The following is a 25128-nucleotide window of genomic DNA, read 5'->3' on the forward strand; positions in this document are numbered from 1 at the left end:
TAAGAATGAGGTTTGGTGGACTGACAGACCGCTCACTAACCTAGAAACACATTCACCTGAGTCACACACACTTGATTCACTTCTCATACCCACACACAGACATTGCTCATAACTGCGGACCCTCATGCACATAAGGAGGCCCTTGGATGTTTATGTGTAATAATACACATGCCATGAATAATAGCAGCTGAGTGACATTATTAGTGCTGCCTTGTGAATAATAATGGATAATTAGCATTTAGCAAGAACCTCATATAGATTCATGGGCGCATTCATCATCTCATACACACGGCATACCTCATTTACCTACGTGTTTGTGGGACCTATAAATAAGTGATGTAGGCAGCTGGAGCTTGAAACACAAACACACCGTTACACACACAGATAGAGGTAAACAAACAAGCCCATTTTTGCAGTACAAATACACAAAATACCACAAAAAATACTTTTTTTCCCCAACAAACTTACACAGCCTCTTTATCTACAGCAACAAAAAAACAAAAAACAAAAAAATGAGGCTGTGCATGTGCATAAGCCTGCCAAGACATGGATTTGAGGAGAGAAAATGAGGAGAGCCAGAGAGAGGCAATGAGGCTGCTGAAGACCCAGGGGAAAATGCTAGAGGGGGGTCCTGTGCCCAGGGGAAGCCAAAGAGCAAGCTGCGAGAGGCGGGTACCTCCTGCCCACCGCTCCCCTTCCCTCCCTTCCCTTCTGGAGGATGGGATCCTGGACAGCCCCCTAGTCACAACTCCTAAACCCCACATGAGAGGAAATACATGCACATACACATACACACACTGAAGAGGAGTCCCCGGGGGAGAAGCAAAGCAGAGCAGAACACCTGGACCTGCCATTAGTGACACACTCAGGGATTAGAGGCACAGACGGCAGGAGAGATGGAGGGAGAGAACGCATGCTGGGATAGGTGCGCGCACACACACACAAACACACACACACACACACTAAATGCAGAAGGTGATATGCATAAACATTCACAGTTTTATGCAAAACCTGATAAACCGCAACTTCACTGACATACAGAAGCAATAAAATCAACAAGCAACAATCGTTTTTTTTATTAACATGAATTTATGCGTTTTTGCAGGTGTTCGATCCACAACAGTTAGCTAGCAACACATAGGGCATCTGAAGTGTAACAGCACTAATGTACAAACACATATAATCAGTTTATCGGAAAAAGCCTTAGGACATAATTTAGAAGTGTTTTAATGTGATTTTAAGCTCAACCTAAACTTTCTTTTCAAAGATTTTTCATTTTGCTTTGTTCTTTCAGTTCCGTATGCAGGCAACTTTATACTCGTGCTATTATTGCATCATGTATTTTTTGGCCTCCAGTATCCATATAACGCACTCTGTAAATACACTGGGTGTGATGTAGTCATCAAAGCTGGAGCTGAAAAGCCAAACGAAATGTCAAGATCAAATTAATCCAGGTGTTTCTGTACACTGAAGGCATTCAATCACATTCACACTGACTGACCTCTTCAGAAAAAGCATGAGATGATCCAAGAACTAGATGAAAATTATGCATATAGAAAATGATCGTGTATAGTATGCAATTATGTATTCAGCTTTTGTTCCTCTATATTATAACTAGCTGAGGATGGAGAGAAGATTATGAGGAATATGTAGAGAAATGGAGGTTAAATGACAAAATTTAAGCCGGTCCACAATGGCAGAGATGAAAAAAAATGAAAAAAGATGAAGAAGGGCAAAAATGTACAGGAGAGATGTGGGATGGCAAGATGGACAATGTAAGGAATTTCAAGAGACAAATGCACAAGGTACTACAGTAAAAGAAAAGAAAATGTGCATTCAAAATATGTACATCACACATTTGAAACTGGAAAATCACTGATTTGTGATAACAACTGCAGCCTAAAGGCACTCTCTCTTCATTGCCTGCTCTCAGGTAACATCAGGTGTACATCACAAAAACACACAAGCACCATTTCCATCACATTTGAGGACACTGACATTAATTTCATAGATGTTTATGCTTCCTAAGTCTTCACCCAAAATCCCCAATTTTTTTCCCGAAAGGGGCCCACAATATGAAAACATAAACAGATTGATCCCCCAAAAAACATGAGTCAACACATACAAAAAGAGAAGTTGATATGTTAGTTTTGTCCCATCATTTGCTATCTTCTGCCACACAGGTAACCGACATTATACTTATCAAAATAGAGACAGAAGGGCACACATAAGCCAACACGGTGAGCAAGAGGGGAAATAATCCCCAAGTATCAAGTTCAACGTGGCGATGGTGAAGGAGAGGTTTCAAAACAAACTATCCAGAAAAGAGGCTTCTGTGTGAATGAAAGACCACACACTGGCTACAACAAAGAGCAGTGCTCAGACACACACAGGGAGGGACGCACTGACAGAGACAAAGGTGGGTTTAGGAAGAAAAAGTAAGTGGTGTGTGTGTGTGTGTGTGTGTGTGTGTGTGTGTGTGTGTGTGTGTGTGTGCGCACACGCACATGTGGGTGACATGGAACAGATCAAAGAGGAGGGAGGTCAACAGGGCAGGGAGGGAGAAAGACAGGGAGAGAAGCCAGGGGGTCCAATAATTACAATCTACAGCTGCAAAGTTGGGCTCTGTGTGTGTGTGTGTGTGTGTGTGTGTGTGTGTGTGTGTGTGTGTGTGTGTGTTACTATTCTTGAAATGCACGCAACACACACACACACAGCTTAGCTCAGTAAATACATACAAACACTTACATATAGAATAAAAATAATGTAAAAACTAAACATCAGGAGTGGGCATTACAAGGTTTGGACAGGAAGGTTTGGTCAGACATACACAGTTTGAACAACACACACAGTGGGATTCAAAGTATCGGTGGTGGAGGGGTGCAAATCAATGGAGACCACTGACTGGTGAGTCTCAGAAAAGCCGATTTCTCTGGGACTCACACCATTGTACAGCACCACACCGACATCAAACATACACACAGACACACACCTGATCATACGCACAGAACACAAACTCTGAACATAAGAACAGGATTCTAGTGATCATTGTCTTACACACACACACACACACACACACACACACACACACACAAAAACAGGATCCAAACAGTCTAATAAAGCAGTGAGAGCAGAGAGATGAAAATGCCTCTTTGAATGACTGCAGTTCATTGTCCTTTCATGCCTTTAGAGGGGACCCCCTGGCATCAGCACGGCTAATCTCTTTCCCCTCCATCCTTTCTGTTTGTCCCTAAAACCATGTACTACACCCATCCAGTCACCACCTTGCATCTACCTGCCTGTGCTCTAGCTGCCCTTGCCTGGGTCAAGTCTGACAGGAATGATGACTCCATATAGATTTCCTGTTTCAATTCTTTCTTTTTTGTCTCAGTTTACAATTGAGATGCTGACCTCCCTGGCCTGACTAATATTCTTTAATATGCTTAGCAACAACTATAACAGTGACACTTCACCCTGAAAGATGACTGGGTAAAATATACCTTCCAATATCCAAAAAAGAGCCTGTCCTAACATTAAAGTGAATGACGCCCTCTAGTGGTCACAGTAATTATGAATAAAGCTGAACATCCATATGTAGGGAGTGTAAATTCATGTCTTGTTACTGTTTCGTTTTTAATCACTGCAATTGATGAGTGTTTAAAAATCATGGTTATTGTTGTAATTGTGACAATGATGGTAGTAGTAGTTGCTGTAGTAACTTTAACTCAAACCAGACTGTTTGTCGAACCTTACCAAAATTGTTTATTAGAACCAATCTCAGCGTTTTGGTGTCCAAAAAACAACATTACCCGGAATATCTCCCGCCAGCTGCAGGGGCCCCTAACGCAGAAACTGATGGATTTATGGAGAAGGTGCTGATCCTGACTCTGTTCCATGTTGCTCTGGGCCATGAACCCATCATGATATAACATGAGACATGTCATCCATCCCTATTTACAGTTCAAACCCTTTTTTTTATTATATACTGTACATTTAATGTATTGGTGTATTTTTTTTTTATTGCTAATTCCAACAATAATAATAATGATCAACACAAAAGACCTTTGGTATCAGAATTCAGATCAGGAGATGTGTATCAGAACTGGATCAGAAATGAAAAAATGCAGCTCGATATGCAAACTGGATTAATTCATATCATTTAAGGACCAATGACAAGACCTGCTGTTCTATCCATCTTCCTCTCCTTTTCTGCTCTGTCCTTCTCTATGATTCTCTGCATCCTACAGCGGTCCATCCATGTATGAGCACCTGTATACCAGCCCCTCCACCTCCAACTGCTCCTGCTCTCTGAACAAGGCTTCATCCTACATCTCTCTCTCCTCTCTCACTCTCTCTCTCTCTTTCCCAGCCCCCTCCCCTCCCCTCTGCGGAGGAGCAAGCTAAATGTACAAGCATGCCCCAAAATTAATTTAAACGGACGAATTAAATTAAAAGCAAAGCCTCTGGAGTTTTATTATGTACTAATGTTTGAACCGTTAACTTGGATTGTATTACTAAAATATGAATAATTAAGGACTGATGGGGGCTATTATTATATCAGGAAAGAAAATCACATTATGCAACTGGAATGGATGTATTTAGTCTGATAGGAGGGGCTGAGTGTGTGGGAAGAGGAAGCAAGAAAGGAAGGGGACGTTGGTAAAACATGGTGTATTAGTACGTGAGAAGTATGTCAGTCGTGCGACAAATGATTAATTTGATCATTCACTAATGGGTCAAGTGCACTGAACTTCTTGTTTGCACAAAGAATACCGACACAATATCCTTCTCTAAAAGTGCTGTCAATCCTTCCTTTTCCTAAAAACATTATCAATACTTGATGAAGTGGATGGTGTGCAGTAGTATTCCAACCCATGAAACCAGTAGAACTGCTCCTTCTAGACGGTTGGATATTTCAAAGGAGGTGAAGAATCAGAGTAACCAGTTCGATTGCTAAAAGCTGCAGATGACTCACGACCCTGCTAATGTGCATGCTGGCCCAGAGGAAGAGAACCAGTAAATACAATCAGTCACAACTCACCTGAACATTTTGAGACCGCCCTGTTCGTACAACCTCTGTTATTTTCGTTGTTGTTTTTTTGCAAGACGATACGATGGTAAAGACAAAATGAGTTGTGAGAAATTTTCACTCTCTACTTTACTGAAAAAAAGAGGGTGGCTTAATTCTTTACATTTAAATTACGCAGAATATGCAGGAAAGTTACATTATGAACATGATCTCTCAATTCTCAAAACAAACACACACACACACACACAAAATCTCCTCATGAGTGTGAAACAGCCCTATCTAGCTTAACTTTTTTTTACTTTTTCTCATACTGTCTCTACATGATTTTCTCTGTGTGTGTGTGCGTTATTAGTCTTCTCGTTGTGTCTCTGATGTGAAGCCCCCTTATCAGCGAGCGAGCAGTCAGCCCCCCAGCCCCCCTGTGCAGCTGTCACAGCCCCCCCCCCACCACACACACTATTCTCAGAGGACAAACTCCCTAAAACACACGCCAAATACCCTCATACACTCCAAATGTACAACAAACAGTCGCATATCTCTATACACAAGCCTGAACAGTTCTTGATTCTTTCTCTCTCTCTCTCTCTCTCTCTCTCTCTCTCACACACACACACACACACACACACACACACACACACACACACACACACACACTTTTATCTGCTTATTTGCAGGCCACATGGCTTGGCATCCAACAAGGGGGAGAAATATCCACTAACCCTACCACCCAAAACCCCAGATGCCCTCCACCCACCATCCATTCCCCCATCTAAATCAGCCTTTGCCCCAACGCCTTCCCAGGATGGAGGCAGCCGACACTGCAGAGCCTCTTCCTGAGGGAGTTCATTATTCAGCTTGGGCGCTCCCTGCGGCCACTAGCCAGCAGCACTGCCAAGGTGAAGAAGCAAGAACTCAGTCAGCCACCTACAGCAACACCAGGGCCGCTCCTTCAAGCACAACTGTAATCCCCCGGGCCAAACACACACACACACACACAGCACAACTGAACTGGAGGAAGTGTAAAAAGGAGTGTAAAAGAAGAGAGAAAGAGAGAGAGAGAGAGAGAAATGTTGTCAAACAGAGAGAAAAAAAACATGAAAACACGACGGATGGCTGGATTGGACGGAGGGATCCAGGATGCTTTCAAGTTTCCTCAACTCTCTCTCTCCATTTTTCCCTTTTTTCATTGTTGTTGTTTGTGTTGTTTTATTTGAGTGCCCCATCTTACTGCGCTCCCTGGTAGGCCTCACTCCTGACTTATTTAGCAGTGTGTTTTCGATCATATTTGAAAAATGAAGAGCAGATTGGTTAATATTTCAAGACATCCCACTAGTGCTGGGAAGAGAGAGAGGGAGAGAGAGAGACAAAGAGAGAGAGAGGAGGGAAGACGAGGGAGGAATTCTCTTGTTCCTTAACCCCAATTCTAGGATTCATGCTGGGAGCAGAAGCATGCATGACTACACGCGCGCGCACGCGCGCGCACACACACACACACACACACAAACACACACACACACACACACACACACACACACACACACACACACACACACACGCACATCAATTCCCCTTACATCTAGAAAACACACTGAAGAAAAGCCTTCAGAAAAAACTTCACAGGCCCTGTACACATATGTATTCTGTGTTGTCTTCCACATGTTCATCAATTCTCTCTCTCTCTCTCTCTCTCTCTCTCTCTCCTGCAGAAGGACACATCAGCTCATGTTATCTAAAGTCCATTAATCAATTAGTAACTCAACAGAAAACACATGAGGCAATTCATCACATGAAAATACCAGCTGGTTGTAGACTGGAACTTCTCCAAAGTGACTAAACGCAGCTTCTTTCTTACTACCATCATTACAAACAGACAGTCGTCGATGTTATTGTTTGGACAATAAACGCAACTGAACATACCAGCTCTCCCCAGGAGCTCTGAGGTCGGGCCTCCATGAATCAAACTGGTTTTTCCAGCACATGCTCAATGGGACTGAGATTTAGATAATTTGGAGTAACACTTCAAATTTGTTCCTAAAACATTCCTGAACCATTAGCTTCAGAAAAGGCCATCAGAGAATAGTATTAAGAGATGTATTTAGTCTGCAACAAGATCCCAGCTCCATTGTCCACTCCTGACACTCACACTTTCTTTAGAAGCAGTTGCCATGGGGCAGTTTGGTTTGGTTACAAATGGCACATTGACAGGTCGAGGCTGACACCGGTTGTCTTTCCCTGAACCACCTTTGGTAGATACCAAACACCACATACCAAGACCCCCACGCCTGACTTGCTACTTTGGAGATACTCTGTTGTAGTCTTCAAAGCATCACAATCTGGCTTTCATCATCAAAGTTGCTCAGATCTTCACACACCCGTTTTTGTTTTTTTTTTACTTCCTTAAGAACTGACTGCTCAATTGCTGTCTAATGTATCCAACCACTTGACAGGTGTCACAGTAACACAGCACTCAATGATTAATGTTATCTGCATTACCTGTCAGTGGTTTCAATTTTGGCGGGGGGGGGGGGGCATAGTCCACAATAAAAATGAGAGACAACTGAGAGACAACTACTATATGATTGTAACTGTGCACCACCGCCACTCGAAGGCTCTTCCAGTCTCACTTAATTAACACAAAACTAATGAGTAAGACAAACTACTGCTGGAGCAGGTTTACTGGTGACATGAAAGCTCACACCTTGAGCTGTTCATATCCTGCCATGTCAGAGTAAAACTCCTCCATATGCTGCACGTAAGTTGGGAGAGAAGAATCATCATCCTCATCATCCACAACATGATGTTGCTGAACAAGATGATCCTCAACTGTTATACTATCCATCGTCTCCATTTGGCAAAGATCCTTAACAGTCTGATAAGGGTGAAAAATGATGTGCTGCAGTTGAACTCCCTCACTACCAGCAGTCCCTCTACGTGTCTCACAAACAAGAGATATGAACACACTCATTTACAAAAACACACACTTACACATATGAGTGCATACACACACACACACACACACACACACACACACGCACACACACACCCTAACACACACTTGACAATGGCCCTCCCCTGTGACTTCCAATAGTGCAGTGAATTCCAATCAGGCAGTAAGCAGGACAGCTATTTCTAGGGACAAAGGACAGGGAGAGAAGTGAGGAGGGGTGGAAGGAGAGATGGAGAGGAGGGAAACAAAAGATTCTGGTAGCACCCAGGGGAGAAGGCCCAGAGCAGCTGACGTCAGTGTGTGTGCATGTGTGCTTAGCATTGGGGTGGGGGTAAATGGGAGCGCGAGGCTGGCAGCGTTGGTCCTGCTGCCCCCCCAGGGAGCTCTTGAGGCAGGAAGAGAACAGAGCAGAGCAGGGCTCCCAGCCCCCACGTAACCAGGGGCACAGACAGACAGACAGACAGGCTGGCAGAAAGAGCACATTCACTGGATGGAACAATCAGCTGGTCAGTCAGTTAACAAAGATGTCCATCATTTATTCATTTATACATGAATATAATATGTTGGATGTCAAATCAGCATTTCTCTGACAGCCTGACTAGCTACAGCCAACAAACAACCAAACATGTCAGATGAATGTGTTGAGTGGAAGGGCCTTGATCTACCATGCTACACATGACCCTCATCCCTCATCTCACTGGTCAGGTTCAAAACATAGCGCAGTGCTGAGTTTAATGACATTTTCAGTATAGAACAGGAAAAAAGTGGACAGTTCTGTTTTGTGAAGATTCTGAGTCTGTCCATCGTGACCAACGCTACATTCCTCTACATTTCTAGTAATATATCACAATACACATTCAAATACACAATAGACACACAGCTACGACAAAAGTCCCTGTGGTCCTACTCTGCATTTTCGTATAATTTCTAAATTTCCACTTGCTATAATTTGCTCCCTCTTGACCCTCTTGGCCACTCCGTTTCCTCCTTCTCCCCACCCCTTTCCTGCTCTCTCTCCCCAGAGTTGTGCTTTTCTCTGACATTTGGCTGGACAAAGGCAAGTCACACCTGAATGCAGGGTTAAAACTATTGTAGGCCCTCTCCCCCTGGTACACTGCCCTTTGCTACCACTGTCTCTGATCTGAACTGGGCATGTGCCTGTGCACCTTCATAGTCAACTTAGCAACTTTAAGCAGTTGTTCTAAATTTGCGTGGTGTAGCTGTTAAGCAGGTTGGTGTACTCTTCACTCGCATACATCTTTGTCACATGTTTTTGTACGACCGGAGCCCGATTCCAAAATTAGTCTCCAAGAACCATTGAAGCAGGGTTACTATAATAATTGTAATATAATAATAACAGAAGATGATGAAGACAAAAGAAATGTAGCAGCCTTCTGTCACAGCAGCACATTGGACTTGTCATGGTTAGGAGAAGTCACTAATAATATTATTAATGGCTCAATTCTTCTCAAGCATCCAAGGAAAGCCCCTTTTCCACCGGCCTAAAAACCCACTAACATCTGGCTTTCGTCTGCAAAAGGAAATGGTTTAATTGGCATTCAGTCCCGGGGCTCCGCAGCCGACACAGGTATTGATTGACTCGATGTAAACACAAAACTTGGGTGAACACAGTAATTTGTGCACTGCTTACAGTCAGATGCTAAGAAACACGTTCTTTGAACACCCAGCCGTTTATCGTTCAGACCAAAAAATGACCATAGAAACACTGTCACTACTTCTCATTGCTCCTCTCTACTACCCTTCATTAACCCAAGACATCAAATGTAATGCACCAGAGAAAAACAACAGAAATGGCCCCTGTCTATTGGCAATGGGGAAGGGGTCAATCACTCATTTTTTGTGGATGACAGTAACAGTATTGAGAGCGAAGCAAAAACTGTCAAGACACAGGCCAGCCTGCCAAACAGTGAGTAGATCCTTGTCATAAAACTGTTAAGCTGAGCTGAGCTGCCAAGTTAGAATCACTACGCTGGTGTTTCACGTTGTCATGTGATACATAACATGAAGAAGATGTGCAGGAGGTTTATTCACCTTCAGGGGAACAGTTTAAAAAGGAAAGCTACATTCTAAATACAGATAAAAACAGCTTAATTAATCAAGTGCATAACAAATCTGCAGCATCAAACAGGGTGTGGGAGACGAAGGTGGGGAAAGAAAAAGAGAAAGAGTGGAAAATCAGGAGGAGGGAGACAAACAGGGGCTGCTTTGGGGCCAGTCGCCACAGGGTGTGTGTGTGTATGTGTGTGTCTTGGGAGGGCACAGTGGGGGAGTTTGGGGGCATGGAGGAAGGGATCAGAGCTTTGGGGCCAGCTCCACAGGGAACAGAGAAGATGAGGAGAAAACGGAGGGAGGGTTTGGGGGAGGGGAGTTGGAGGGTGAATGGAAGGGATGTGGTCAGTTTTGAGTTTGAGAACTCAGCAGGGAGTTACAGCAATGAGCGAGGGAGGAAAGGATGCAGACATTGTGGTCTGTGTGCTTTAAAAAGGGGAGAGGAGAAGAGAGGAGAGGAGAGGACAAAAAAAGGAAAGTCCCAGGTGTGGGCAGGAGGGGGTGGGGGGTGGGGTACTGGGGGTCCTGGTTGTTGGCAGGGGTGCAGGAATCCAAGGGAATGGCCTGTTCCTCATTATCCAGACACCCCCCACTAAACACACACACACACACATACATGCAGAGAAGAGGCCCCACATGGCCCCATGACAACTCTATCCTGATCCAACCAGACACACTGATGGAGACATAAAAACACATGCACATGTATGTATGAATGTACATGGAAAGACAAGGACACACACACACGGGCATCATTCTCAAAACCAAAACAGTCATAGAAAAATACAACAAAAATACACATCAAAACATGGGGAGCTCATAGAAGCTGATGCAATAAGAGAAGTACTAGAGCCACTACTTTGTCTATTTATTGATCTGCTGTTCTATCAGCTAAGCCTGTCACCACTAACACCAATTATAAACCACTGCTCATTCTCTGTGGCTGATGCTGCTACCTGTCCCAGTGCCCCGCCCCCTTCCCTAGCACACACACCTAATCCCTACCTCCTTGGATGTACAGCAACATTTGCCCCCCCCCCCCCCCCAACACCTCTACTTCAAAGGTTCTTGCTCGAGTCAACAGGGATGACACCAATCAGAGTGTTTGTTTATCCAACATATAAACTCTTAGGATGTTTAAACCCCGTTCTGAGATCCTCAGCTCAGAAAAGTCAAATCACACCTTCACCGTAGTGTTGAGACATCATGAAACCTGCTAGACCCTCCATGCATCTACACAAGACATGTAACGATATGAAAATTTCACATCACGATAATTGTGACCAAAATTATCACGGTTATCAATATCATCATGGTATTGTTGAAATCTCAAAATGTTTAAAAAGTACTCATAGGCGCACTTAAATCATTGAACAAAGTTTTATTTTAGAAAAAAACAATCAAAATAACATGTAGAGTGAAACTCGTTGCACAGTTGCGGATGGTGGTCACGTAGATGCGACATCATATTGGACGTGTTTCCACCCTTCGCGGAGATTTTTTTGTGGCATTTTCGGCAAACTGGATTGCTGTCTTTGACCAGTCTCCCTTCCGCGTTTTGGTAAAAATCGAAGTACTTCCAGACTTCGGACTTAGTTTGTTTTGACGGTGGAAAGATCTCTGTTCTCCCGTCGGTAGCACTGCCCGCAGTACTGTCCTCAACCATATTTACGAGTTGTTTACTGCGCGGGGCGACTGTGTCCGATCGGCTGCCTGCGGATGCACTTCTCACACAACGAGCAGTATCCCTGTGCTTTTCCGGATTGCGGCAATCAAACACGGTTTGACGGTAATTACAATTTGAAACGGTAGTACTAACATTTTACCGCGGTTTATCATTTTTATCGGTAATCGTTACATCCCTAATCTACACACGTATTTAATGACTGGCTTGATGAGCGTTGTTTATGAGCCAGGGAAGGAGCATGCTTGGGCCTTGTTTCTGTAGTACTTATGTGATTTCACGGTAGTTTGCATTTAATAACTTTAAATAAAACTATCAAACATTTGAACAATTTGGAAGTGCGTCACTATTGTTTCATCACCCACCTTTAGCTCACACAGTTGACATTAGTGCTGGGACTTAGTGCAGGCGACACGTTCATGTGTGTGTAAAAAAATAAATAAATAAATAAAAAAGACAAGTAACTCCTCTGCCGCAGGAATGCCATGTAACATCACAAGCTAGGGCAGCATTATTCCAGCTTTGCCTGGTTCTGTGGAACCAAGAAGAGCCATAACCTGGTGGGGCCATTTATGGCATATTCAATTGCAGGGTCTCAATGTACAAGGCCATTTCAAACTCAGCATTAAAGCTGTGTTTTACATTCAAATTTCTTTGTAATCTAACAGTAAGTCCACCATTTCTTTTCCAATAACGTTCAGTGGGAAATTGGACAACCGTCACAGCTCTGAATCTTCTGCTTCAAATCTGTGGAAAGCAGCACTAAGCATTCAGTTTTTTTCCCCGCTCACCCAGCTGGCTGCAGTAAGACTACATTCTAAATTCTCTAGCACAATGCAAATCATAAATTACAGCAAAACACAAAAGCGACTATTTTGTATTCATTAATGTTTTCATACAAGTTTGATACTAAATGCATTTGCAAAACAGTCTTATTGTTTACACTGGCTGATCCAGAGGGAGGAGAGTGAGGTGAGGGCTGCGATCTCCAACTGATGGATGGCATACCCTACACACTGGCCCTTCAATATCTAATAAATTACTTTCATTTACATGTTCTAATTAAAGGCTTATTAATCCTGGGAACACCTCGGTTTACTCCAGTCAGAGCTGGCCAAGGTGGCAAGAGAAAGGGAAGTTTGGGGTTCCCTGCTGGGTTTACTATCCCCCCCCCCCCCCCCCCCCATGACCCCATTTTTCAGCAATGGAAGGTGGATGTATAGATCCATTACACCCTTTATAAATAAAAATACATAAATGAACACTGATGTAACATACTACTTGTTTTTCATGCCAGTATAAAGCTCCTCATGTTTAAAGATCTGCTGCCAGCTGTAGTTCTGTATTTTGCTAATAGGTTTTCAGTCTCATTTGAAGGAACCGCTATAATTAAGTGACTGAAGATGCTCTCACTACATACAAAAATCAATTAATCGTTCAGAAAATGACAAAGCAGTCTTTCCAGCTATGCATGCTGGGGGGTATGTAGGGACTCTTACAAATCAATATTAACATTACTTAATAACACTTGAGAGCAGAATCATTCAGTGAGGTGCAGGAGCTTATAAATAAATACAAATCTTATCTTACAGATCAACTGTCCAGTCGAGATGACAAAGCATCCAAATCTGAAATCTAAACAGAAACTGGGATGGCAGAGATCAGGCAGATTTTATTTATTCAAAGATATGTAAATGTATATTTCCATAATCTGGCTGTGTAAATATTTGATCAATAAACACAAACACACTATCAGAGACAGAAAAGCTGCAAACCCTTTGGCTGAAGAATTCTAATGAACGTCTGGAGACAGAAGCGGTCGCTTCACTGTCTATGAGCAAAATCACACACTTGACTGGACTATAGATGTATAAGCTTTATCCTGTCTATATCCATGAACACAAACACTCACAAATATTTATTCTTTGCTAGATCTACACACAGGCACACAAGGACAGAGAGAGAAAGAGAGAGAGGGGAGAGATGAGAGAGAGCAAGTAGAGGGGAAGAGGGAAGTTACATTTTTAATCGAGTGTTTCTTTTCCTCTGAGTAAACTAGGGCTGAATACAAGGGTGTTAGCTGGTGCCAACACACACTCAACACACTTTCTTGTGTCCTTTGGCAAATTCTTCTTTTTCACTCTTGCATTAAGTCAGAAAAAAAGAGAAGAGAGTCAAAATAGAAGGAGAGAGAGTGGGAGGAGAAGGAAGAGGTGAAGGAGGGGAAAGGGGGAAAGAAGGGATAAGGAGAGAGAGAAGAGGAGAAGAAGAGAGAAAACGTCCCCGCAGAGTCTTTCTCCCTTCCTGGAGCGAACGCGGGCCCCTGCAGCACCGCCTGTGTAATTTCCAGTGGCAGTGAATACAGGTATTAATAAAAGCCCCATGGGGAAGAGCACACAATATAACCCTACATTTTCAGGCATTATGAAAGGACGCCCCCAGGGGTCCTCAGGCTCAAATTTCTGAGATGCAGGCATTGTAAAAAGACGCCCCCGGGGGAGGACCCCGCAATAGAAATCTGCTGAATTCAAAGCATTTCCAGAGCCCTGGTGGGAGCCATTACTCCCACTGGAGGAGGAGAGATTTTTTTTCACCCTCTCCTCTCTCCCTCCAACCGCTCTCCCTTTTTTACCAAACATGTGTTGCTGACATGTTGACAGATTGCTCAGTGAGGTGTTTAGGTGCATGCACAAGGCACGTCTGCTGAGACATGAGCGCTCTCTCCCTCTCTCTCCATCTCTCCCTTGCCAGTTCCCAAGTTCCATCCCTCCCTCCCTCCCTCCCTCCAACTGCAAACCTCTCAGCGCACCCAAAACTGCTCCCATCCATATTTCATAAAGGAGAAACTAGGCTGAAAGAGAGAGAGAGAGAGAGAGAAAGAGAGATATATAGATGGAGAGAGTTTAGGCAAGAGGGAGAGAGAGAGTGTAAGAGAGAGGTGGGGGAGGGGGTGACAGCAAAAAGAGGAAAAGGGGAGATAAACAGAGACAAAGCGGGATCAAGGGAGGGGAACAGGAGGAGGAGAGGACAGATAAAGAGAAATAGAGCGATGTAGAGAGTGGAGGAACTCTGCAGTGAAAAATGAACCCTGTGATGAAAAATGACTTCACAACAACCCTTCTCCATCTCACCCCCTCCCTGCCATCCCTCCTTCCCTCCCTCTCCCTCTCTGCATGTTGTTCTCCCCCCACCCTCTCTTCTTCTTCTATTGCTCTCTCCTCTCCATCCCCCTCTCCTCTGGTGCCGGGCTCCTGCTCTCTCCCTGGAAAACCTGAGCAGCAGCCAGCTGTGTCTGACTCTGTGCATGTGTGTGTGTGTGTGCGTGTGTGTGTGTGAACTTGTATGTATGCCAAGGGCTTAGCACAGGAATCTTTGGGCCACCCCCGGGTACAGACACACAGAGTGGAGGGGTTGTGGGGGGGCTGAAGGAGGGAAGAGGGGGCACATGGTGATGAAGAGGGCAAGAAGGAGGGAGAGGGGAAAAGACAGGAGCGAAAAGGACGAGAGCCAACAGGGAAAATAACAAAAAAGGACAGTGAGAGAAAGGCGTGAATGGGAAAAGAGCATGATATTTATTTTGTCAGTCACTTCCAGCTACTGGACTAGAAACACACACACACACACACACACAAACACACACGTTCAGAGCAAGTGGTGGGCCAGAGTGCAGGAGGCTGTCTGTAATTTTGTTTCAGATTACACCCCTCCTACCTCTCCTCTCCCTCTCTTGTAGAAAGTGATCTGTGGTTTTAATAAGAGTCTTGGCCTCACAGGACTCAGCTGCTATCCTGACGACAGACACAGCGAGGTGTGTGTGTGTGTGTGTGTGTGTGTGTGTGTGTGTGTGTGTGTGTGTGTGTGTGTGTGTGTGTGTGTGTGCATGTTTCTGCGCTTGAGAGAGTGTTTCTCTGCATGTGAGAGTGTGAGAGACAGCGGGTTACGACAGACGGTAAGAGCTTAGCAGTGGGGAGATGTCCCGCGGGAGACAAACCAGTCACCCAAGGGCCCCCTGCACTAACAGCCATGCTCTACCCACTGCTTTCCCTCATGTTTTTCTCCTCCTCCCCTCTCCCTTGTCAATCCCCATTTCTGCACAAGTTTTTCCTCCCACTCCACTTTCCAGCCATTCTCCTCCTTACCTGTCTTCATCTCCCCCCCTTGTTCCTCCTCGTCTTTTCCTCCCCTGATTTCTCTCAGCTTCCCCCCTCCCTCTCAGCTAAACAGACTCCCTGGAAATCTCTTCTCTCCCCCACTGAGCGAGGAAAGAGAATAGACAAGAGTGCAGCTGGATGTGCTCAATTAACAAAGACCTCACAAATACCTGAGGAAGGAATATGCCTGCTCTCCCTGCACTCACACACCATTTTCACCCACACCATCTCACCATCTAAGAAGCGACTAGCTGGGTTAATGACTTGCTATTTGTCACTGACAGCACCAGTTTCCGCCCTCCTGCCTTGACTGACAGCTATGTCCGCCTGTCCTCTCGTCACTTTCGTGTCTCCATCAAATGGTTTATATGACATCTTTAACAGTCTCTCACCCTCTCACCATTTTGCCACCTCACATGACAGTGTGGACACTGTCGATGTGTGTGTGTGTGTGTGTGTGTGTGTGTGTGTGGCTGTGTGTGTGCGCGCGCGGATATGTGGGAGCATCACTTTTTTCACTTAACAAAACTAAACAGACAGTGAATACACAAAAACAGGGCCTCTGTAGCACTGTTAAAACTCTATCCACAGCAACACAGGAATGTTGTGGCTGGTACAATCACTTTTGGGAATCCCTAATGGGAAGTGTACGTCTGTAAGTGTGTGAGTGTGTTTTTGCATGTGCATGTGAGTGTGTGTGTATGTGGCATAGCAGGGCCAGAGAATGTTCTCCATTTGATCTGTAGGAGTTTTTTCCGCTCCTCCTCTCCTCAGGGAGCCTCTGCTCCACATTCTGACTCCTACTGAGACCCATCGACACTCCCCCGACTCACACTCCCGCTCTCTCTCTCTCTCGCACGCACAGCACACTCAGAGGATATAGACCCACAGTACCAAAAGCAGTAGACACACAACACACATATAGATATTGCACACCAAGTAAAGCATGTGGGATATGAGTAGTTCTAAATATTATCCAGTAATTCAATGAAGACAAAAAATTGAATGCTGCAAATTATACTCTGAAGTTCTGCTTGTTGAGAGACTTGAGAATAATTGCCCAGCGTTCTGTTAATGAACTATTTTGTAGGTTGAATGAACCAGATGGAGACTTATTCTAAACATAACCCCTTGCCCAAACCCAACTCTTACTAACCTGACTCTTTTAATCGCTCTAAAATAATTAATATCATAATGGCATGCTTTTTGTCCCAAAAATAGAGGCATGTTCCTACCATGAGGAATACCTCACACACACACACACACACACACACACAACCAGCTGCAGCAGCGAAGCCCATGTACATTAATGTGGCATTACATTAAACAGATGTGTTGACTTTGTGAGTGTATGAATGTCTGAAAAGGCTTACACACATTTATGTGTCATTGATCTGTATCACTGTATGTGCGTGTGTGTTTGTCCAATTTCCACTCAAATTAATGGTGCCTCTTTATAGGCCTTCTGCTAGAGTGGCACTGAATTACTTGGTGCTTCACTCCTGCACCTGGGACCCATTCAACGTTATAGCTGCAGCTAGCTGCTAACTCGGGACCCATTTGCTATAAGAGTATAGAGGATATGTGCTTACGTCACTTTCCCACTGGAATAAGGCCCTCAGTCAGACTGATTTGCAAAACATGGCTGCCTTTACTCAGGAAACTTTTTTTCTGTTGAAATGAAAAGGCTTTTGTGTTTGAGCTTAAGTTTTACGAGACACTGAGTCTTATCACTTATCAAAGACATAGTGGTCAATGGAATAGAGTTTCCAGTGATTTTAGCCTCAAAATAAAGCAAATTTTATGAAAACTGCAAGTTAGCAGCTAACAATAGCAGGTAGTTGATGTGTTTTTATCCATCCCTAGTCGTCATTATTCACTCAAACATACAGGTAAAGTATTGCTTTGCAGTTATCCCAGTTCAGCGCACAAAGCAAACTGTTATCATTTGTGTACTTATATACATGTTGTGTGTGTACTACTATGGAATTCAGTAGATGTCTAGTGTCCAACACCATTTCAACTTTTCAAAGTTTTAACTGCTAAGTCAGTCTTTACAAAGGACTTCACCAATCTTTAACTGAATCTGAACTAGATCCTGACTTAGGAAATTTCTGTCCAAGTAAATTTCCCAGCAAGCAAGGATCTGCAGCCATGTCATGGAATATCGAAGAGGAACTAACGGAAACTTTGAGGACACAGAAATAAGAAAAGGAAAGGAGCTGTACAGCCAGGACCAGAAAATGTTACATAACAACTAATGAGAAGAAGCTGTCAACTTGGAGAGAAAAATGAATGCCAGTCATGATTGTCTGGACTCAGGCAGCCTTTGTTCAAACAATGATACAAGACACGATGAAATCAATTCTTTAAAAAAAAAAAAAGAAACAAAAACCAGCAGGGGTCCTCTTCTTCAATGTCTTTGGGGATGATTCTCTAGTCTTTTTTGGTTTGGTCACTGCAGACAGGAACAATACTCACCAACCACCGGAAGAGAGCCATCATCTCTCAACAGAAAGATGTAGTTCACATTAGCCACAACAGCAACTGCATTAACGCCTCAGACTTCTTACTGTTGTGAATTCTCAGCTGACAAAAACTGTTCTACTTAATTACTACTTATTCATCTTGATTTATATCATTATTAAATCACTGTTCACTGACAGTAGAAAACTCACGAGTAACTTCACCTCAAAGTTAAATTTTTTCCTGTAGTTGAATCAGTGTGTGTGTGTAGAATTATTTGTATTATTTTCAGAACTATGAACATTTACTTACATATTTCATTGAGCTACCTGCAAATAAAAAATGCAGTTGTTTTTTTTTTTGCAAATAATTAATGTATGCAATTTAATGGTTTATTTTTTAACAGTATCTTTTACAACTGTACTAATAACCCTTAAATCCTGAAATACCTCATTTCATCCTCCTCGTTAGCGTTTCTATTTGAGCTCACAGGAGAGAAAATTACTAATCACCACAAACTGTTTATAAGATAAATTAATTAATTAAATATGGCTAAGTCTTTTCAATAAGGTTGATCAGTTCTCCAATTTTGATGCACTTTACTGCATCAAATATCAAATCAGTGTTTGCTCACACTGGTGAAGAGTGTAATTTGGCTCCCACATTTATCGGTCTGTTAGTCATAATATTTATGTTTTTATTTTTTAATTTAGGTAAAATTGTACTTATTATGTCTTGCAAAGCTGACAGAGGTATAATCAAACTGGACAAGATGGCCCCCAATCTGTCACCCCCACACAACATGGCTGATGGCGGAATGTCTGTGTATTGTTGTTGTTTTGTTTTGTTTAAATCAAACTACATAATGCATTAACTCTCTCTTGCAAATCCAGAGTAGCATGTTTATCCCCAGTGGGTAGTGTGTTTTCAGTGTGTGTACGTCCCATACCGTCCTACTAAACTTGCTCCCAGGGGCCTTCAATAGGGAACTTAAAAGGATTCTTCAGACCATATGTTTTAATTTAGCCTTCTCCTCAATAATAACCAGAAAGCTGAGGTCCCACAACAAACCTCTCACACACACACACACACACACATATATGCTCTTTTGCATGCTCATACACACACACACACACACACACACACATACAATAACACAACACACAGATGAACCCATGAACACAAATCCCTGCACGCAAGTGCACACATCCTGCTGAGCAGTGGGATTACTCTGCAATCTCAACCGCACTTTCTCCAGGGAACATCATGTTTTATCATTTCATTTCTTTCTTCTGTGCTCCCTCTTAGCCTCTCTCCGCTTTCTCGCTCAGCAACATGTAGCTGTCCCCAGACTCCTGTACTGAAATCACAGGCCACATCCCGTGCTCTGACAGCAGCCCTGCACATTTGGCAGTGAAATTCTCTCAGAATGTGTTTGTGTGACATGGCACGCACAAGTGCATGATTTTATATTTGCATGTGTGTGGATCAAAGAGAGAGAGAAGAAGAAATTAAAAATCAAATTGGAAAGCAGTAGCACCCCCACCCCAATTAAATAATGATAGGATTAAAATGTTGCTAAAATATACTTAGCCCTGCTAACAAGACGCTAGTAAAAACAGGCATAATGAGCCTCAGTGCAGCAGTCAGTCAATCCTATTCCCATTGTTTGGATTATCATGATTTATTCACTCCAGCTCATATAAATATGAATAAACCTGATGCATTATGTCAGTATTACTACAGCAATAAAAAAGTATGTTACCAACTAAGGGCTATAGCAACAATATTTCTTATTATTTGTATACCACTTTTCAAAATGACAGTGCCTCATATAGTAAGGATTCCAAGACAAAATCAATCAAGAGAGAAACAGAACTGAAAGAGTGAACATGCCCAAGAATGAGAGTTTTCCAGGCCACAGTCACCAGGTGCCAGCTCAAGGGAGAATGGTGGCTCTGAAAATACTATGGAGAGAACGGTCCAGGCCTAGGGGCCTGTATTCTGGAGCAGGTTCTAAAGACCCATCCTATCATCAAGACATCCAGTTGTGAGAGTGTTCAAATAAAAGGGTGACATTAGCGCTAAATCGGCAATCTACAAATAGGCCAATTAACAGATTTGTTAATATTGCTGTTCCATCACCAAAGCACAAGTATCTGACAATAATCACCTTGATAGCTACTAAATGGCCATGTGGCGTAGATTATGACGTATACATCAATATAAGCATGATATATTACACTGGGTGTCCACAGGATCCATAAATGTGTCAGTTGAGAAGAACACCATGTGACACAGTCTGAGGGACTGTGAGGACACCTGAGAGACCTTCCTCTTAGAACGGTGATGGCATGTCCATTTGACGCAAGTTGGCTGTGGGCAGCGCTGTTCTGACCTCTAATCTTACCATACACATCTGAATGGAGCTGGTGCAACTGACTAAGATGATGTCGCATGAGATGTGAGTGAAAACCGAGGCATGTCTCAAGACACCAGGATGGTCCACTGTTTTACCTTTTTTACTGTATTACTCTCAACAATCCAGAGGCCTCAGTTGCATCCATGTCACCTCAGATTTTCTGTTGATGTTCAGAATATCTAGTGAAGACAAACACTCCATCTCCAAGCATCCGAATGGCGAGATATGCGACCCAAGACAGATGGTTCTGCTGTGATTCATGTCAAGCCGGCGGGTGAATCGGAGGTTGCTGAGGCAGAGGTCTTACATCTATATTACACAATCTGTGGAAACACTATCTTTACCGGTTTAAACAAAGCCCTCTATCCCCCCCTCTTCCCAGTTCTTCATCCCCATATCAAATGTAAACACACACATTCTAAGAGGGAGAACGCCTTGCAGTCTGCAAGTGTGTGTGTGTGTGTGTGCGTGTGTTGGCTTGTTAAGCAAGCATTTGGATTAATCTGTAGGAACCAGATGCCCCTGCCGCGTTCCTTTCAGTCCCTCCATTAATTACACCAGTACTAATAACGGCTTTTGTGTGTGTGTGTGTGTGTGTGTGTGTGTGTGTGTGTGTGTGCGTGTGTGTGTGTGTGTTACTGTCCCTGTGGGACACATGGGTATATAACTGAATCCACCAGCTATTGGTATTCAGAAACTGGGAGGGCATGACTCACTCAGGAATCAGCACCATTAGTGGACTTGTGAATAAAACCTGCTGAAAAATATACAGCACGAGAAATCACCATGGACAAAATCAGTATCAGACTCTCACCATGTACCTTCATGGTTCAACACTCACTTTCATTCACTACAGGATTTCTCTACTTTTTAAAAATGTTTTTTTTGTATAGTATCAACAGGTGAAGTACACAGGAAAAAGAAGGAAACTCAATGCTCACGTTTTAATCTCCTTTACTGAGCCCCTCCCCATTTCAACTCCAGGTTATAATAGAACAAAACAAAACAAAAATTCTCCACAGTAAATTAGTAGGAAATGATAAAAAAAAAATCAGAAAAAAATACTCAAGTAGAAAACATCGAGAAGAAATAACTAATAGGGAGAATAAAGGAAATCAAAAGTATGCTGCTGTTTGTCCCATCGGGTTTTATATCTAGAGTGTCTGAGAGAGATAAAAGCAGTCTCCATATCTTTTCAAAGCTGTTGCAGTTAAAAATGACTGACCACCTCACTCGGAATGTTTTAGAGAGAATTGTGATGTATTCTGTGTGTAACTGTACATCAGACGTGTTTGTGTCAAGCGGAGACAGAAGACTTGCGACTGTCTTACCAGCTGGGCAGTGGTTGGTCCTGTGTTCAGTGAGCTCGGCCAGACAGTCAAAGTCCTGCTGACAGTTGTCACAGGTGAAGATAGAGTCATCATCCAGCTCATCATCATGATCGCGGTCGTCACGGTCACCATGCTCATCTGGTTCTCCATCCTCAGCACCTGCCCCCTGACCGTCTTTGGTCTCCACCTCTCTGTCAGACGCCGGGACTTCTGAGGACACAAACACAACTTATAGCCATACGTATCGGTGCAAGTGTGCATTTATCTGGTTATCAGGCACAGTTGCAATCAAGCTATAGGCTATTCCTCGTCCAGAACAGTGACTGATGGTACTCCCCTACAAGCTCCATTCTGATGGACCTTCTGTGTCAGCTCCATAACAAGTAAGCAAGTGACACCACTGTCGAACGGTGGACTAACTCAAAATGACCAAAGAACAATGTTATACAGCACAGCAGCTCCTCCTCTGTCCTGAAATGAGGGTTTTTTTCTCCTTAGCACCCACCTTGATACCCCCTCAACTTAAACACCACAGTTGGCTCATTTGGAGGGAAAAGGTCAACTTGGATAAGTTAGAACAAATGTCTAAATAAATTGATACCCAACCCCCCCAACCATATTTTCCAAGTCTAACTTTGTACAATTTGCAACATATTCACATGTACTTTAGATTTAGTTGGACAAACAAAATAAATCTTTTTTTTCACAATAATCAAGATATTGGACTCCGATACTGAAAACCAGGATACTAAATCTTGTAAGTGATTTATAATAAGGTGCATCAAAAGATCTGTTTAAGACAGACACACACACACACATACACATTATACTGTATATAGATATACCCTTCTACTCACTTCTTTTCTCTTTACTCATGTTTCATTTACTTTCCATAAACTTTAGTTTTGCATTTCTGCTTAAAGAGTTCGATCATCATTTTGCTTCATTTATAAAATGAATTCTTTATTTGCTGCATAAATGTTGTAAATGTTATTTTGGCTTCTCTACACTCTGTGCTTCCCTGTTATGTGTGTAACCTGACTTTATACACAGAGTGTGTGGGATATCACTTCAGAAGTGTGAGTATGTGTGTGTCCTGGTAGCAGACCGGCAGAGTGTGAGCAGGGACCATTGGAAGGCTGTGTCGGCCCAATCCTCACTGCTCCATTGTGTCCATTTTCACACCTTATTATCACATTATAAACGCTGAGAATCCAATAGTACTGACACTGAAGACACAGGCTTAATAGGAGGAGGAGGAGGCAAGGAGGAGAGGAGAGGAGAGGAGAGGTCTGCCTGCAAAAAGACATGTCAAAGATTAGAGAGCCAGAAATTAAACGAACCAGACCACCAACGACCCTACTTAACCACTCTTTCTTGATCGAAAGAAAAAAAAACCTAAAGATTTAATTGCAGGGCTAATGTGTTGGATTGATTTTATACAGTGGGAGCATCTCATAAATGGTAACTCTGTAAAGTTTAATCTCTGTCAGTAAATTTGAAGAGCAGGCCATTACAGAGAGTCAATAATTGCTTTTCATAAAAAACAGTGAGTGCAGTTCTAGGTCAAATATGATAAAACTCTTATTCAGGTCCATTAGGAGCTTATGATATCATTTTATATTAGAAGGAAAAGGAAATTATATTCATTTATTATGACATGCCATCCTTGACACTTCATCCATGCAATGCTGGCGCTAAAAGTCCAACATCAAAACCACATTTTATCATAGCTGTCAGCCCAACATGAGCAGGTATATTCACAAGCTAGAGGCCACTGGGAGAGCACGTACCGTCATCATCATCAGATCTGCATCAATTCAAATATCTATTTGATTGTTCCTCAAGCTATCACTGTATACCAAACCTTTTGAGTTATCCTGCTCAGCAGTGATCACATGACCTCCTTGGTGGAGGTAATGATACTGCTGGTTCACTCAGTCAAATAGAGACATACAATTGTTACTCTACGTGTCTATTTCAAGTTCAAGATAGGAATAGAAATAGCTCTCCAGTCCAACAATAAAATATAGTGCACTACAGTGCACAAAATCCTTCAGCATGAATAAAAGATTTTGTAAAGATAAATAATCGAATATAGCTTCTATAGGAAGGGAACATATCAGATCAGACAATTCTCAAATGGCAATTATAAAAGTCATTATTTCAGCTGTCAAGCTGTAACCAGCCTGCTGTGGTTGTGCAAAACAAAGACAGCTATGTATGAAGCAGGTGAAATATCTCTTTTTGACATTTACTTAGGCACTGCACTGATGTCTCTTCATAGAAGGGGAAAAGGTTGAATATGTCTATATTAGAGAGAGAAAGTTAGAGTGATTAGACTGAGGAGCAGCGGATCCACTCCATTGATTTAGTATGGAGAGGAGTGATGGGAGAGAGGGACAGAGGGATGCTGGGAGGTAGGGAACAAGGGATCGGGGTGTTGGGATGTTAGGGGGGCTACAGGAGAGGAAGGCAGGGATGGAGGGATAAAAAGAAGGGTTAGATGAAGAGATGAGGAAGAAGAGAAGGGAGGGTGCTGGCCATCTGTCCAGTGGTGAGAGCACCGTCTGGTCAGGGAGAGAAAGTGGCCCCATTGCTGACAAAACACACACATGTGCATGTTCACACACAAAAACACGCACAAGTATACACAGATGCACGGACATTCACATGAAAATACATGGGTATGCACATCTATAAGCAAACACCTACACACTAGGGGGACATTAGCATTAAATGAACACACAAGTGTACAATTAGACAAACGTGCACATGCTGGAATGTAAATTTGTGTAGTTGTGTGTATGTTGGACAGCAGCTCTGACACATGTGACTGGGAGGTGATTAGAACAAATGGAGTAAACTGAAATCACTCTGTCACTGTTAAGACTTTCTTCATTGGACTTGGGGCATTTTTCAGTTTATTGTACCATCTTAGATTTGGACTGAATACTTCCTGTTTTATTGTGAAGTCACTTTCCTCTATTACTTTGATTTGCTTTACTTCCTATATCCTTTTATTGTG

At 43.0% G+C, this 25128-nt stretch overlaps 1 protein-coding gene across 4 annotated transcripts in view; it reads right to left on the reverse strand.

The window, feature by feature from the left end:
* The window catches only part of znf423 (zinc finger protein 423), a 156194-nt gene that overhangs the window by 94161 nt on the left and 36905 nt on the right, over positions 1-25128 (reverse strand). For 2 of the 4 annotated variants that reach the window (XM_086208683.1, XM_086208685.1), the window contains exon 3: positions 22101-22310. In XM_086208683.1, the coding sequence (XP_086064809.1) occupies positions 22101-22310 (210 nt within the window). Of the gene's footprint in view, positions 1-4179; positions 4197-22100; positions 22311-25128 lie in introns of those variants that run through there. The other 2 variants (XM_086208686.1, XM_086208684.1) reach the window with 2 other exon arrangements.

This window comes from Aulostomus chinensis, chromosome 7 (genome assembly GCF_037954235.1).
Source record: "Aulostomus chinensis isolate RoL2024-O1b breed Wild chromosome 7, RoL_Achi_v1.0, whole genome shotgun sequence".
Classification (NCBI taxonomy): Eukaryota; Metazoa; Chordata; class Actinopteri; order Syngnathiformes; family Aulostomidae; genus Aulostomus; species Aulostomus chinensis.